Source organism: Pogoniulus pusillus, chromosome 13, assembly GCF_015220805.1.
Source record: "Pogoniulus pusillus isolate bPogPus1 chromosome 13, bPogPus1.pri, whole genome shotgun sequence".
NCBI lineage: Eukaryota > Metazoa > Chordata > Aves > Piciformes > Lybiidae > Pogoniulus > Pogoniulus pusillus.
In genome coordinates, this window is record NC_087276.1 from 186,465 (window position 1) to 203,131 (window position 16,667).

At 41.5% G+C, this 16,667-nt stretch overlaps 1 protein-coding gene across 7 annotated transcripts in view; it reads right to left on the reverse strand.

The window, feature by feature from the left end:
* SPSB4 (splA/ryanodine receptor domain and SOCS box containing 4) overlaps positions 1 to 16,667 on the reverse strand; it is a 149,910-nt gene that overhangs the window by 95,361 nt on the left and 37,882 nt on the right. For 3 of the 7 annotated variants that reach the window (XM_064152746.1, XM_064152747.1, XM_064152748.1), the window contains 2 exons: positions 11,109 to 11,964; positions 10,193 to 11,031 (listed from right to left, as the gene is read on the reverse strand). In XM_064152746.1, coding sequence (XP_064008816.1) covers positions 10,838 to 11,031; positions 11,109 to 11,802 — 888 coding nt within the window. In that variant the 5' untranslated portion in view covers positions 11,803 to 11,964 and the 3' untranslated portion in view covers positions 10,193 to 10,837. Of the gene's footprint in view, positions 1 to 8,664; positions 9,229 to 10,192; positions 11,032 to 11,108; positions 11,965 to 16,667 lie in introns of those variants that run through there. The other 4 variants (XM_064152749.1, XM_064152751.1, XM_064152752.1 and 1 more) reach the window with 2 other exon arrangements.

A 16,667-nucleotide genomic window follows, 5' to 3' on the forward strand; every position in this document is an offset into this window, starting at 1 on the left:
CTAAGCACCTGATCTAATCATAGATGTCCCTGCTCACTCAGAGAGGTTGGACTACGTGACTTTCAACCCAAACCACTCCATGATTCTGTGATACTGCAGAGAATATAAAAAGTTTACAAGAAGGCTGGAAGAGCAGCTGTCACTGAAGGTACATGAACCCCAAGCATGTTGCTGGGCTGTTTCTCTTTGAAAACTAGATTCCTAGGGGTGCCTGTGGCTGGATGATGCATTTCACCACAGGCAACTTACTGGGGAAGAAGTTCTTTGTTCAGTAAAAGTAAACATTTTCATAATGCTTAGGCTAGCTTAAAAACAAAAATCTATCTTTTAAATAAATAAATATATGCTCTTAAAAAAATCCCTTACCCTTTAAAAATTATTTAAATCTTCATGTACTAAGATCTTTAAAAGAGTCTCTGCAAAATGCACACTTTGAATAGTAAAAACTACTTGGACAAGAGGCATTTTCAGAACCATAAAGTGTTTCAGTTTGGAAAGTGTGAGCAGAGTACTAATATAGCTCCACGCTGTTTAGTTTGGATAGACAGGAGTGTGTTTTTGAGAGCACTTACAGGCTCTTTATTTATGAGAACGTAAAAAAATTAAAAAGGTTGAGACTACAAGAAATAAGGAAGAGGATCAGGATCTAAACAAAACTAATCATTTTGTCTTGGTAAATGCACTATAGCTCTCAAGCTTGCTGAAACCACAAAAAGGGAGGGTTATTTTAAGCTTTAATATGCTGTATCAGTGATTTCTGACATACTGAACTAGCATACAGATGTGATGTACACAAGGAGAACAATATTAAATATTTATAGTTATTTTATTGAAAAGCAGAAGCATGGCTTTAAAGTTCATGTCCAAACAATACATGCAGACATGAGTTCTCATTTGTAATGGAGATGTAGCATGCTGTAGAAATAAAAATGGCTGTTGTGAGAAATTCAGTTGTGAAAACCTCAATCACAAACTAAACTTTTTGAAATGTTCCTTGCTCAAAATACATTTTGCTTTCATAAATATGACTTCCCTGGAATAAGATAATTTGTGTGGCCAACCAGTGATAAGAAATTGTCAGAGACTGAGCTAATAAGTAACAATCTCTTTTAAAAATAAACCAATTCATAGATATGCCAGGTCCAAAAGTTCATTACTTCCAGAAAGTAATGCTCATAGATTCATAGACTGGTTTGTGTTGGAAGTGACCTTAATCATCATCTCGTTGTAATGCTTGCCCCCACCATGGGCAGTGACATCTTCCACTAGACCTGGTTGCTCAAGGCCTTATCCAATCCAGCCTTCAATACCTCCAGAGAGGCAGCATCCATGTCCCTGGGCAAACTGTTGTAGTGTTTCACCACTCTCACTGTGGAGAATTTCTTCCTAATATCCAGTCTAAATCCCCCCTCCTCAACCTTAAAACCATTCCCTTTCATCCTGTCTCTACAAGCCCTTGTAAGAAGTTCCTTCCTGGCTTTCATGGAGGCCCTTTCAAGTACCGGAAGGCAACAGAAAGTCTCTCTGGAGCTTTCTTTCTCCAGGATGAACAGCCCCAACTCTCAGTATGCCCACATTAGGAGAGGTTCTCCAGCCCTCTGACCATCTTCTCTAGACCCACTCCAGCAGTTCAGTGCCACTCTTGTGCTGGGGGCAGCAGAAATAATGTTCACATAAGGCAGGGAGATACTCTTACACTGTCATTCATGATATGACTTGGACATGCTTAGTAACGTGTGTTTTTTTAGACATACCCATGGAAAAATACAGGTATAGCTTTGACTGATCTGAGGTAATGCCAGACACCTGCCTCACAACTACTGCCTGCAAAATCCACTTTGAACAAGCATTATCCAAAGCAAACATATCCAATGCTGCTGTTGAATAATATTCCCATTGTAACAGACACTCTTAGGACTGATGTGGAATTCACTCGGAGCCCAAATTAGAAATTAGGTTGCTATCTGTCTCTTCAGAGAGAAGCTACATTGTCTTGAAGAGAAGAAAGAGAGACTATCTGCAGAAAGAGCTTGTGAATGGTTGGACTTGATGATCTTACTAGTCTCTTCCAACCAAAACAATTCCATATTTAGAGAAAGTAAGAAACTTTCATGGCTAGAGACACAAATAAAGTAGCATCTTAAGGAGAAACGTAAGTTATGAGGAAATGTATGAAATCACCATAAAAATGGGCAAAACACATTTTTTTGCAATAAAGTAAACAACTCACTGGACAATATATTGCAGAAGCTGAACAATGTCCAGCAGTAATACAGGTAGAGCAAAAAAAAAAAATAAATTCTCTTGACAAATTTCAACTTCTAATACAAATCTGTGAGAATTAGTTCACATTGCTGAGCAATTCCAGCATCGTAACTCAAGCAGATTCATAACAGGATTAAGCAAGGCTATCAGATTTCTGATTGCTATTTTAGAGTAATAAATATGACATCCAAAGTGTAACTTTAGATTACAGCAACTTTAAACTGACTTCAATTTTTAGAACAGAAGTGCAGTTGCTGCTCAAAGATTTTATTTCATACAAACAGGATGCATGAGGAACCAGTGAAAATGAGATCAACTAACATGCCTTTTTTGTTTGTTTGTTTGTTTTCTCCTTAAAACTGACAGATTTGCCATGGCATTTTCACAAACCAGAGCAGGAAGAAGCAGCCCAGGTAAATCAGGATGGGAATAAACCATAACACAGCTGTGGACTGCTGATGCTTATTCTTAGCCTTAGGAACTACAGAAAACGAAGTATGCCAGCAGTTTCTCGTATTTTAGGTCAATGGTAACTGAGTTCCCTGCTAAATAAATTAGCCTAGATTGCAAGGGAGGAAAATCCCTATTATCTGCAAGGCTGTCCCGGGTTGGGGTGGATCCCTCCCCCAGTAGAATAAACTCACCACAACACGGACTTTTTTTTGGAAAGTCAGGGAAAGATGAAATTGTATTTCTTATAGTTTAACAGTATAAAGAGAAATAAACTACTAGAGAGAAAAAAAGCATATAATAACCTTAAGGAAGATGGGGAAGGAGTCAAGCGGCTGTATTCCAGCGTGAAGGTCTCCAGGGTAAATCATCCCTGTTGGGGTACCACAGTACCACAGCTGTCAATACGTGTGACCAGAGGTTAGAATTGCTGCTGAGATGTCCTAAGTGCTTATCTATGCCATTGTCTCTCCAGAAAACTCCCAACTGCCTCACTGTCCGAGGGTTTATTTCTATGGTGTCCATGCCTCCATCCCAGCATCTGTTCAGCCAACTCAGCAACAGTTCTTGCTCTTTCCGGGCATAATCTTGCCTAATAAGCCTGACCTCCTTCCTTGGCAACGGGGCTTTCTCATCATCATCACTATCGTCCGTCTCCTGAGTATATTTTCCTTAGCTCTAGCCTTTCCACTCCTTTTGCCCACAAGGGTACAGCCTTCACACCAGCCGATGTACCCTCTCCTGGATCCTCTTCCCTTTGCTTCATGAGTTGAGCAGACTTCTGAAGCTCCTCAACCGCAGCAAAAGGGTTCCTGACAGTTCCCTCCTTGGGATCACCCTGCCCTGGTTTATCCCCATCATCATCTGAGCTATCTCGACCCCCAATGCTAGCTGCCATTTTTCTCCTTGTTTTAATTAGGGCAAGGGAGATCTTAACTCTTCCATTTGAATCTTCCTGCTCGCTGCCATCTCTCTGAACTTCTTTGCCTAAAGTAAATCGTGTCCTACTCTGGGAGGTGCCTTCCATTGAAATATTTAGATTTTGTTTGTCTGCCTGGCTCTGTTCCTCAAATGGTAGTGGAGCTGAGGCTGAGGCAGAAGGACCCTTTCCCGCAGCAGCAGCAGCCGGCTCGGCAGAGACAAGCGGGGCTAAGGCAGGAGCAGCGGCATTAGCAGGTTCCATGGCGTTAGTGGGCTCGCCCTCCGAGGACCTCGCCGCATCCCCCGGTACCGCTTCTGGTCCCCTGGCTGCAGGCGACAGAACCTTAGCCTCAGCAGCCCCTCTAATGGCGAAGGCGGTGTCAGCGACCCCCCTACAGATCAAAACGTTCGAGCCGCATTTTCCACAAACCAGTTCCTCAACTTTATCTGTCCGAGGGACTTTGCCATAGCCCACACCGCCTGCAGCCAGATCCGGCACCGCCGCAGCAGCCCTTTGTGACTGCACTTCTGCAGGGGTTCCATCGCTTCTATCCTTACTTTCCTCCGTTCTAGTCGGTACGAACAGGAACCAGATAGCTTCCTGACTCCACGCTTCAGGGTCAGTGAGGTACAGGCCATGTCCAACTAATTCTTCTTCTTTCAAAGGTCCCAAGGCAGGACATTTTGCTGCTCTACGAGCACTCCGTCTCCCCGGTGCCGTGGCCTTCCCTCCCCCGCTTCGGTTGCGGACTCTGTCCTTAACCCCTGTCTCCCTGCTACTGCCTCCAGAGAAGGTAAAGACCTCATTTGTAGCCTGTTTGTTCCTGCATCTCTCTCGTCTCCAAACTACAACCAGATCTACAATAGCAGCCAGAAACATCAAGTTCAAGCATACTAGGCAGGCCACTGGGTAACTCAGCTCTTCCAAATAACTCCTAGTCTCTAACACCAGCATAAAATATGGCACGCCCTCAGTGACATCCCTAAACCCTAAAACATCCATAACAAAATCTCCAACTTTCATTAACACAGCTTTTACCGAGTTCCAGATAATCTCAGCAAGGAAAGATCACACATGATAATGCACCATAGTGATGAAACACTGCTGAAGCAATAAAGTCAAAACTGAAGCAATAATGAGCCAATATACACCAAACAAATTCATTTTTTCCCTGACTTCCTTATCCTGATTATCAATCAAAAGAAAAAACAAACCAAGATCGTACCCCAAGTTTGGAAAAGCACCAAAATTAATGTCCCGGGTTTGGGTGGATCCCTCCCCCAGTAGAATAAACTCACCACCACAACACGGTTTTGGGGTTTTTTTGAAAGTCAGGGAAAGATGAAATTGTATTTCTTATAGTTTAAGTATAAAGAGAAATAAACTACTAGAGAAAAAAAAAAATAATAACCTTAAGGAAGATGGGGAAGGGGTCAAGCAGCAGTGAAGCAGCAAAAGCAGCAGCAACCAAAACAGCAGTGGGGGAAGACAGCAGGCAGGCACAGCTCAAGCAGCAGAAGCAGCAAAGGGAAAGAACAAGCTGTGCTTCTAGACATAAAGCTCTTGATGCTCTACTGGAATTATATTAACTTATCCATTGTTGCCATTATATGGCCTATCCCTGGAATTTTCACCTCTCCCCTATGTCTGAGCTAGAAAATCAGCTCGAACGGCCACAAAGACCAATGAATGCCTTAGATTGCCTGTGGAATTTCTACCATTGGAGGTCTTGACAGGTCAAAACTGTATAAAACAAAACAAGGCTAATGTTAGAAGTGTAGGAACTTGAGAATTTGCTACCTACCAGAGACAATGAGATGATCCTCACATGTTTACAATTATGTTATGCAAATGAAAAAAAGTAACTATTCAACATTTACCCCAAAAGGCCATTATAAAGACCACTTATCATTACAGCTGAAGTCATACTCCAAAATCTGAAATGTCCTTCCTCTAGAGGAGTGACACTGCACCTAATGTTCTACTCTTACCAGTACCAACACTGCCCTATCTGAAAAGAAAAAAAGAAAAATAAAGAAGCTAGGCAGGAATTTGTAAGAGTGTAGTAACATAAAAGAGAAAATCAGGTGGATGGGGCTGGGGGGGAAGAAGAGGGATGACTGAAATCAAAAAAGGTATCTTGGAAAGAGATTTCATGTAGAAACCATTAGGAAGGGACAGAAGGTGACTGGTGGAAAAAAAAAACAAACTAACAAAACCAAACAACAGAAACAATCCAGTGGCATGTTCTATTGATAATGTCTCGGCTTCAATCCACTGAGAAAAGGTTGAGAATTAAATTGTCAACAAATTAAAGGACAAGAAATGCACTTAACCCAAGGAAGGGGGGCAGACATGGAGGAAGACAAAAACACCCCAATAACAATCCAATTCCTGAAATACGAACTGAAAATGCTGTTTCCTGTCAAATTATTTCAAAAGGTAAGATTGCTTCTTCACAGCTTTAGCTGCCAAATTACTACTACTGCATCCTCTGATTGCATGTCTGTTGGGAAACTTCTTCCTGAAGTTTAGCAATATGGCTTTTCAGAGTACATTATTTCCACTGAGATCCCCAGAGTAATGTATGATATAAATACAATATGAACTAAACAGTTTCAGATAAATAAGAGAGCACATCCATTTTAAAATTTCATTGAAAACCATTTGAGAGGAAAATCCAGAGAGTATGATGAGAGATAATATATTTCTCTTACCAGTTCTGCAATTTTGACTTAGATCTGTTTATGGTAAAAAGGTCTCCAAGGGGAAGAGTGCGTATTTATAGTTAGCATCTCTAATAGGTTATAGGAAAAACAATATGAGAGAGTCATTGGACACTGGAATGGGCTGCCCAGGGAGGTGGTGGAGTCGCCGTCCCTGGGGCTGTTCAAGGCAAGATTGGACGTGGCACTTGGTGCCATGGTCTAGCCTTGAGCTCTGCGGTAAAGGGTTGGACTTGATGATCTGTGAGGTCTCTTCCAAACCTGATAATACTGTGTGAAAAAAAAGGAAATAAGCAGCCTTCTAGACAATATTTCTGAAGTAGTTGTACCAGTATAAGGGAAACTGAGAATCACTATTTTCAAATCAATGTTTCTAATTTGAGGAGGAGGAGATTCAGGCATTAAAAAAAAAATAATCAGCCAACAACCCAAATGTCTCAAATGCAGTTCTTGGATCTAAAAAACCCCATCATTTTAAGAAAAGACAGCTGAGTTTTGAATGGAAGCTCACTTAAGCACTGCCTTATCCTTCCTTCAAGATGGAGCATAAGAGGTTCCACCTAAACATAAGGGAAAAACTTTCTCACTGTGAGGGTGACAGAGCATTGGAACAGGCTGCCCAGAGAGGTTGTGGAGTCTCCTTCTATGAAGACATTCAAAACCCACCTGGACACATTTCTGGGTGACCTACGCTAGGTGAACCTGCTCTGCAAGGTAGTTGTACTAAATGACCTTTTGAGGTCCCTTCGAATCCCGAGTGTTCTATGATTCTATGAAACGCACAACAGTCAAGAGCTTAAGCGTTTGCCAAGTTGTATCTTTCTTTGAAGTTGTCACCATTACATGGAGACAGTGCCTCTGCCAGGACACATTCCAAAATACATCCCACCCAGATGCTTCACTCTGAAGCAGGAGCTGTAGCAGGCAGCACTGCACTTTCAGCAAGAGTGCATTTTACAGGATGTAGAACTTAGAAAGCGCTACCAGCATGCGTTTTTAGAGATGGCCACAACGGCAGGGCTGATGCACACCTACAGATGTTTCTTCAAAACACTAGTGAGAGCCTGTTGTGCTGATGTACACATGCCAGATGGCTCCCCAAGACTTGCAGAGGCCCACAAACACTCCAGTCAGCACTCAAATGTTTCATTTCAACTGACTCTACATTATCACACAAGGAAGGCTGGGGGTGATGGAGGGAAGGGCAAAATAAAAGCTTTCTGCAATCTCCTCCTGCCTTTTAAATTTTGTACCTATGACCTGCACTATGAAATTCTATGGATCATCTGTTATCACAGAATGGCTTGGAAGGGACCTCTAAAGGTCCAACCCACCTGCAGTAAGCTTTGGTCTTCCACATTGATTCAGAATAGGACAGTGGGACCTATATTGCACACTTATAAAAAGTATTTGGACTTCCAGATGTATTCTTTCAGATATTTGCAAGGATAAAAGTAAAGCCCTGTGTTCAGCTTGCCTATTCAATGACCGGGTTTTCCACCATGGCACCGTTATATTGCTCTCACACTGCTTTGTTTAAATACACAGGTACTCATGTATCAGTCATGATCTTCAACGTACACTTACACAGAATTGCTTTTGCTGTTTCTCTGTTCCAGACTATAAATAGTCTCAAAGACTCCTCATCAGGAAACAGATATAAACAGCTTAGCTATTTTTAAACATGCAACATAGCCTGATGAAAAGAGCATCTGAAAACATTTTGTGAAAATCAACATACACATTTACATTATTTGGTAGCTGTAATCATTGCATTAGGCAGTGAGTCAGACGTCTGGTGTAAAATTTGGTAAAACTCAGGCACTAGGCAAACAGTGTGGCAAATGCTGATAGCATTTGATCCGATGAACTTATCCTGGAAAGAATTCAATGTGCTTCCAATAAGCACTCTTCATCCTGTTCCCTGCCTTCCCTCCAAAACCCTAACAAATATTTGCAACTCTGCGTCTTTCAAAAGCGAATGCAAAACTATCTTGTGAATCACAGCACATCATCATGTGATGCTCAAAGTATTACAGAGCTCAAAGCTCTGGGTATCAGATTCAGCTGGAAGAACTACAACTGATTTTAATTACAGCATTATTCTAAGAGCACTATCCAGAGGGCACATGTATTCTGCTGACCTGCAGCCATATCATTCTCTGATTCTGCCATCTATACAGTAATTGACATACTACAAAGCTGCATGGGCTCTATACCACTATGACATATGTTGAAGTTCACTGCACAAGCCCACCACATCATCATTTCACTCTTCCACGCCTGCAAGCCTTTCACACTGCCAGGCAACTGGAAATACGTGGGCCTTCAAAATATCAGAGGTCTTCCTTTTAGACAACAAGCACTGAAAACACTAGAAATCCCTGCAGTCTGGGTCTTCAGTTGCTCTGTAAGACACCACACAACCAACCACTTCAAGCTGTGGTATGTATTCTGAGCAGGAACCATCAATCACCCAAGAGTAACTTGCAAGTTACTGTTTGACAGCACAGTTCTGAGAACAGCAAAGTTGCCATTATCAGATTCAGTAAAAGCAACAATCGTCAGTGTGAGACACTTCCAGGGAAGAACAAAAATTTTTTTAAAAAATCAAACCAAAACCACAACAACAAAAGAGCATTTGTGAGGTTAAGAAGCAGGCAAACAACAACAAAACCTCTCCACATATGTATGCTGAAGTATTTTCGAAGGCGCACAAGCATCTCACTGTTTGAGACCTACTCCAGTTTTCACACTCAAAGAACAATCACAAAACCTTGTAACATCAAGTGCTGCAAGAGTGAACATGAAGGCTGCCACGACTGGACTTGCACGGCTGCACAAAGACTGGCTCCATAGAAACACCTGGAGCAGAAAAGAGAAGGTGTGTTTGCTTTAGAGTACCAGCTAAGCCAGCTACTTTGGTTTCTTGAATGCTGCTTTTGTTGCAGGACAGTAATGGATCAGTGAACATGTAATAACAAATTACGTGATTCCAGGATGTCAAACTGCCCCACAGCAAAGTGGCTTTAAACTTCCTCTTCATGTGGTCAGATGAGCACGCAGGCCTACATAAAAGTTTAGTTTATAAGTTTACTTTTACCCTTGAGTTAGCGCTTAAAATAAAAAACTACTACTTTGACTTTCTCAGGGATAGTTTAGGAACCTCTCCTGTCTCTTCCAGCAAAATTATCCCATGGGAAACCGGAGGGGAAATTTTTTTCCTCTGTCATCTCACAGGCCACAGCTATCCTTCTCTACTTAGCCCCTTTTATTCTCTAATTTCTACCACACTCATTTGCATCCTTCTCCTGTGTTTTCATCCTTCCAGGGCTCCTGAGTAGCCCTGTGAAGGCTACAGAAAGAATGCAGATTGCTTCTTGTGTGGAAGTGGTGGACCAAGCCAGGCTGTACTTTGCTTAGATTGGCAGATGTTCCCAGTATTACAAAAACTGCTTTTGCACAGAAATGTTCAGTTTGTAGAAGGATCTCTCCCCTACCACCCTCCAAAACAACAAACTAAAAAAAGCTGTCAGCACAGCACTCTTTGCAGTTTATGACTAATTTCAAAATACTTAACAGTCCTCCAATATTTCCCCTATATGAAAATACTCAGGAAGTTGCCATTTAGCATCTGGCTGTAATAACCTACAAGGTTTTTGTGGATAAAGATTCTTTCCCCTGGTGCTTATTACAGATGTTTATGACAAGATAATCCTCAACAGGCTCAAATTATTTAATTATGTTTCTACTTTGTATGTCAGACATCAGACTAATGAGCACAGAATTAATATTTGACAGAAAAAGAATTAGACCACTCCATGCTAACTGAGAAGTATGGTAAATTCCTTTAGAAATCACCAATTCAAAGGCAGGTGTCACACATTGGCCATTAGTCTCTTTATACAAGACCAAATTAGGCATGACTAAATGTACACTGTGCTGCATAGGGACCTGGCAGAGCACACATTTTCCCAAGCACTGGACAAGACCCAGTTCTGTAACTCATCTTCTGGTGGGCTATTACTTCAAGGCCACAGCAGCAACATGCTGCTCCTTACTACATTATGATTTGATTTGACCCCTTTAGTTCAAAAATAGTAATGCTTATCCCAAACCCCACATTTCTGGATATGAAAGTACCCTGTGAGAGCACCTTCTGAAGTGAACAAGGAACAGCTTCTTTTCACAGAAACTGCTAAAAGCACTATTTGACCTGGGCTCCCAAATTCCTGGGGACCCACAACTGCTCCTGATTGCTCCTGAGGGTCTTGGAAAGGCAACTATGGAATAGAAGTCCACTGGTCTGGATTCAAATATGTTTATGCACACTATCTATGAGTTCCCGTTGCTACAAGAAATCTTTACAGGATCCACAAATCCTATTTGAAAACTGTAGATTTAAAACATATCCTCCAGTAAACAATGGGTTTGCTGTTAAATATATCCAGGAAGCTGCTCAAGATCTTTTTACTCAGCCTGTTTGCTTTCTATGGGCACAGGTTTCTTGCCACTTTACTTGCCACAGATTTCTTGTCAGAATTTTTTGCTTGTCAAAAGGCAACATATTTTGATATGATCCATACGACCAGACACCCAACACTTGAGGACAGTAACTATGGGATGCAATCCATTCACCGTGGACAGTCCACTCCCCCTCAGCAGACACTGTTCACAACAAAAAGACAGTGAAAAATATGCCACAAAAGTTGGAAGCGTAATGAAGAAATATAGTTAACACTTACGATCAAGTCCGTTGATGTATCTCATTGTAATTTCACAGTGCCCCCAAACTGCACTGACTATAGGGTAAAGTTTTTTCCCTTTTAGTCCCCTGAAGGCCACTCCAAGATATTGTCCATCTACCATGAAGCTAAGCGTCCCTTCGTCCATATCCAAAACTACTAGTAAGGAGTCTGGGAGTACAAAAGACTCATCTGGTTCCAAAAACACAGGGTATGTGACCCCGGGCTGGTTTTTACAGTTGTGGTAGAGTTTGTTGCGTCCCAGATCCCAGCCCCACGATTCACTATTGCTACCAACCAGCGATGTGTATCCCACTGAGTGCAGCGGAGCTTCAGCTGTGGAGACACCCACCACTGCGTGAGTTCCCCGTTGCCTTGTGGGCCAGTGAATTTGCCAGACGTGGAGGCCTCTCGTGTAGCCAACTTTGCCCCGGATGCAATCCGTGCTTTGGGCAACTGGGTGCCTATGAAACGTCAGTTTATCGTCTTCCTTTACAAATATATTTAAGGAGCGATCCTCGTTGTTCCAAGCATGTTTACACTGGACCTCCAGCTTGGCAGGGGGCATATCCAACAGCATGTCCAGTCGCGCCGGCTTGCAAAAATCTGGGCCTCTCAGCTCTCGTTTAACAGGTCTGTATGGGGGCTCCCTCACATCCACAGACTTTATGCTCCCTGAGATTTTCTGGCCCATTGCTTGGCTGCAGACTTACAAAGGAGAAGGAAAAGTTGACTTTGGCCCAATGTTACCTCATGAAAGTGTTTTTACACTAAGCCAGTGACCTCATAAGCTGACTGGAGTTACTTCTCCTGTTTGGAATTTTTTAGCAGCAATGTTTTCTGAGAAAAAATGCTCCTGAAATAAAGTAGAAAGTTTCTGTTAAAAAAAGCCAACAGAAAACCCACAGCATATTTTTAAAGAACTTCTCATCCCCAGTAGTTATTTTACACACCAAAGCTGACTGCTCACCAGTTTTTGTCGCGTGTCCTACAGCACTGACCAGCCTGCCAGAAGGATACGGAGCCCACCAGCATGTAGAGAGCAGACAGTCATTTCCTCCAATTCATAATGGGATGCAGACATTCCCCACCTTCTGCCCTTCCACCTATTCTGTCTTGCCAAGTTCACAGCCATGCTGAAGAAGCCCTACTCTATTCCCCAGAAACAGCAAAGAACTTTATGGTTAGTGGTAGCTTAATTTTCACTTAGTCTAAGAAACAAGCACTGTCAGAAGCTCCTGCTATTTCTAACTGGTCTCTGTCCTGAGCCCTCATCACAGAGGATTTTAGATTCTGTGTTACTAAAACAAATGAAGCCAAACCCAAATGGCTGCAAAATTTAAATGCTTTACTTACCCTGTCCTTAAATAAAAATATAATCATCAAGCTTTAGTTGATTCATAAAGGGGTGTAACAAAAAAAAAAAAAAAAGAGGGAAAGTGGAACAGGAGACGTGACAGGACAAATGGAAAATTGTAGCTTCAGTTCTTTGGCAGACCTCGCTAATAGACAGCTGCTAAAACTACTGTCCAGTAGGCTATTCCCTATTTTCTGTATTTTAGTATTAGGCTGATGAGAAGGATGAACACAGTAATACACATGAAGAGGAATACACGATTATGAAACACATTACTTCTGTGCTTCCCTAGCCGAACACGGTAGTTTTGCTGGTAGTCAAAAAGCACCCAGGTAAGATTCTTTTCAGCTTGGATAAGCTAGATTCATTTATGGTTTTGAGCTCAGGTAGAGTGTGAAGGGAAGCCGAGAACCTCTAATAGTACTAAAGGAATAAAAACAAAGACTAAGTCTTACAAACTCAAATAGCTGATTGACACAAGATCAAATAAAGCATCTGCACCAGCAGATGTACTTCTATCTTCTGACAGAGTAAGTGGCAAGTTCAGGAATGTTCAACTATAGCTGAGTAGAGCCACAGTTTGTTTAATGACAAAGTGATGATGCATTTCAGAAAAAGCAAAAAATCACCAGTCTAAGTGACAGCTGGTCTTCATGAAGCACCAAAGAGCAGACGGGGGCACCAGTGTCTTGCAAAAAAAACCCAACTTGCCAGACTTGACTTGGTGACGAGTCAGTGTTCATCCTTTTAAAGAATTCCTACCCTCATCACCAAGATCATGTCTGAAAGAGGATAAGTAAAAAGCATGCACATACAATGGAAGGAAGTAGAATGAGAAGTCTAGGAAAAGAAACCTCTGCTAAATCTGAGCATCTGACTATGTCTTAGAAGTTAATTAATTATTTAAATTATGGCAAATACTGTGTAAAGTATGTCCTGAATGTATTAAATAGAAACGAAATGATGTCTGTTATGTGAAAGTTTTCATTCCAAAATAATGAACTAAAAAACGGATTTTTCAGATCCATGCATACAAAACTGTTTTCAGGTGGCTAATCCCACATGGGTATATATATGCACATCCAAACACAACACTGCCACCTCTTTGCACCTAATTTTAATCTTTAATAATCAAAACTAAACATAAGCCTCCAAAGCCTCTCATGACATGCTTTCAGGTTGATCCTGAATAACGCTCTTGAGCTCCACACATAAGATCAGCTTAAATGACCTCTACTTCTCCTTTCCACGCAAAAGAAACCTGAAAGTTTAAACAGTAATTACATTTCATTTCATGCAATTTCCACTCTTGCAGAAGCACTCACAGGTCGTTTCAAAGGTACAATGGCAAATCTGGCCCACTGAAATTTCAATACTTTATTCCACCCTAATAATCCTGGGAGAAAGTGAAATAGTGATGCTAGTATGCACACAAAGAAGCAAGAGGGAGCAAACTTCAAGCTTTCCTAGCAGAATGCATTCTTAGGGAGTGAGCAATTCCTTTCAAGAAGGTGCTTGATTATTTGAGCTCAAGAGAAGGTCATGAAAAGGGAAAAGGTCAAATGGTCAAAGGGAACCTCAGTACTTTCTGTAAGATATTTAGCTCTATACACCTTCAAAATTTTCCTCTTTAAAGCACTAAGCAACTGCCTTCTCTCAGGGTGCTACGGGGAGAAGCTGGGGAAGTTCTCAGCGCATACTCCTCTATCACTTCCTGATCACATGAGAAATTAAACTTGTCACAGACATTCTCCTGGCACATCACAGATAAACACTGAAGTGACTCACTTGGTAAACCACAGACACTCGTCCTTATGTGCCCAAATTGCAACATAAATAGCCTGCTAATAGATAGAAGAGTAATCCTGGTAATTCAGAGGAGCAAAACACATAATTATAAGTACCCTGCTACATGCACAATAGTTCCTTTACTCCAGAATGTGCCCAGCAAGTAATTCTGTTTGAAACCACAGCTTACAATATTATTAGGTCTTTCTTCATACACAGTTATTAACCCATAATTCAATTATTAATGCAACGTTTTGCCGAATAGCCGAGTATAGACATAGGACTGAACAACCTTCTCTTGCATCCTGTTTCTGTGCTGTCCAGGGAGATGGTGGAGTCACAATCCCCGGAGGTGTTCAAGAAAAGACTGGATGAGGCACTTAGTGCCATGGTCTAGTTGATTGAATAGGGCTGGTGAGAGGTTGGATTGGATGATTTTGGAGGTCTCTTCCAACCTGGTTGATTCTATGGTAGATGTTCTCAGCTTCTACTAGAAGGCCAGCTATACCCTCACTAATGTTATTCAAGAATTGTTAGTCTTTAACAAGCAAACAGGAATATTTTTTTTTAATCAACATCTAATCATTCATACCAGTAGACCAATAGAGACAAAGAACTGCTGAATAGAGTTCAATAAAAAGCTACAAAGAGGAGGAAAGGCCGAGAGACCTGAGACTGTTTAGCCTGGAGAAGACTGAGTGGGGATTTTCTCAATGCTTATCAATCTTTAAAAGGTGGATGTCAAAATGATGGGGCCAGACTCTTTTTGGTGGTGCCTAGAAACAGGATAAGAAGCAATGGGCGCAAATTTGAGCCCAGAAGTTTCCACCTGTAGCAGCCAACATGAAAATTTTGATGAGGCAGTAAGGGGTTGCAACACATGCCTCCTGCTCACAACCCATGCGACATCAACATAAACTCCCCAGAGAGGTACTTGTGCTGAAAGTCCTCCTGGCAACTCACAACAGTCCTGTTGGCTGCTTGCAGAAGCTGTCTGTCTCAAAAACAAGATCAACTGTTCCCATTTCTTGTCTGCATCAAGTGGATGGCAGAGACCCTCACCAAAGCAAGGAAAGGCAACAGAAACATCATCCTGAAGCTGCTATGGGAGGAATGCTTACCAGGGCCCTCTGGCAAACACAACCTCTCTACTTCCACAGGTAAAAATCACTCTTCCAATGAAGAAGCCTCAAAAATGTCACACACTACTAGTGTCAGCTTCCCTCTAACGAGCTGCATGACCATCACATACCAGAGGCCATTGGGAAGGCTGAGCAAATGCTCCAAGGGAGTGCAGGAGCTCTCAACTCATCTCTTAAAGGTACCCCAGAGTGGCTTCTTGTCTGCAGGACTGGATGGCTACACTACACGGGATCAGTAAGAGCTCCCAAAAGGATGGATGATTAATCCTTTCAGGTTATGTGCTATTCACTCCATTTAGAGAAATATTGGGTTGTAAAACCTCTTCATCATTTCCTCAAAAAAACTTGGCAAAGTTCAGCACCATCATTCAACTGCTTAATATGCTTAATATACTTAATCTTCTCCCTAGACACAGATATTCTAGAAATCAAAGAACATGCATTTTTATTGCATATTTTTGCTTTTAAGGTTTTCCCAAAGCTTTGTTCTTCCAGTATTTTCAAACTAATACAAGAGTTACAAAACAAGAAAATTCTTCCACCTACCTTAATATATGACCCCTCCATTAAACCTACTCAGTGACTACAACTGAAACACTACTTTTCATCTGTTCATCTGTTCCCCCTGTCAAAATAGTCTTTTCATGCGAAGAGAAGACCACTGCATTAGTAAACTACTTCAGCAACTGGCAATCTCTGTTTGAGAAGACTGTTAGTTCTCATAACCTAAATTCTCTGCTTTGTCAATATATGATTAAATCTTCTGTACAAGAACAAGCCAAATCCAAACAGCAAAAGCATGTCAATGTCGCTTAACAGCATCCTCCTACAGACTGCCAAAATATTTAGGGAAATTAACCACAACAAAGACACAAATTATGCTTACCAGGGAAAGACTTGTGGAGACATTGCTTTGCTGTAATTAAATAGGGTGTGTTTTTTAACAGTTCAGTATGCTGGCATCAGTAGAACATAACTGCTGATTTTAAAAAAGCATGCTTTCTGCAAACTCAGCTTTCAGCATTCATAGCTATCCTTCCCTCTAGATTATGAACTAGAAGTTCAGAAAGCTTGAAAACACACAGAAGAAGTGACACCACATAAATGTAATTTAAAACTACAGTAAAAACACACTGAAGTGTAGGTTAATTCTGCTACATTGACTTCAAAGAAATGAGAGCAGCTCGGTGAGTCCCAACTAATGACTGACAGTGAAACTGTCCATCACAAAAATGATGGAAGGGGATGTCCTAATCTATCCACATTTCAAAC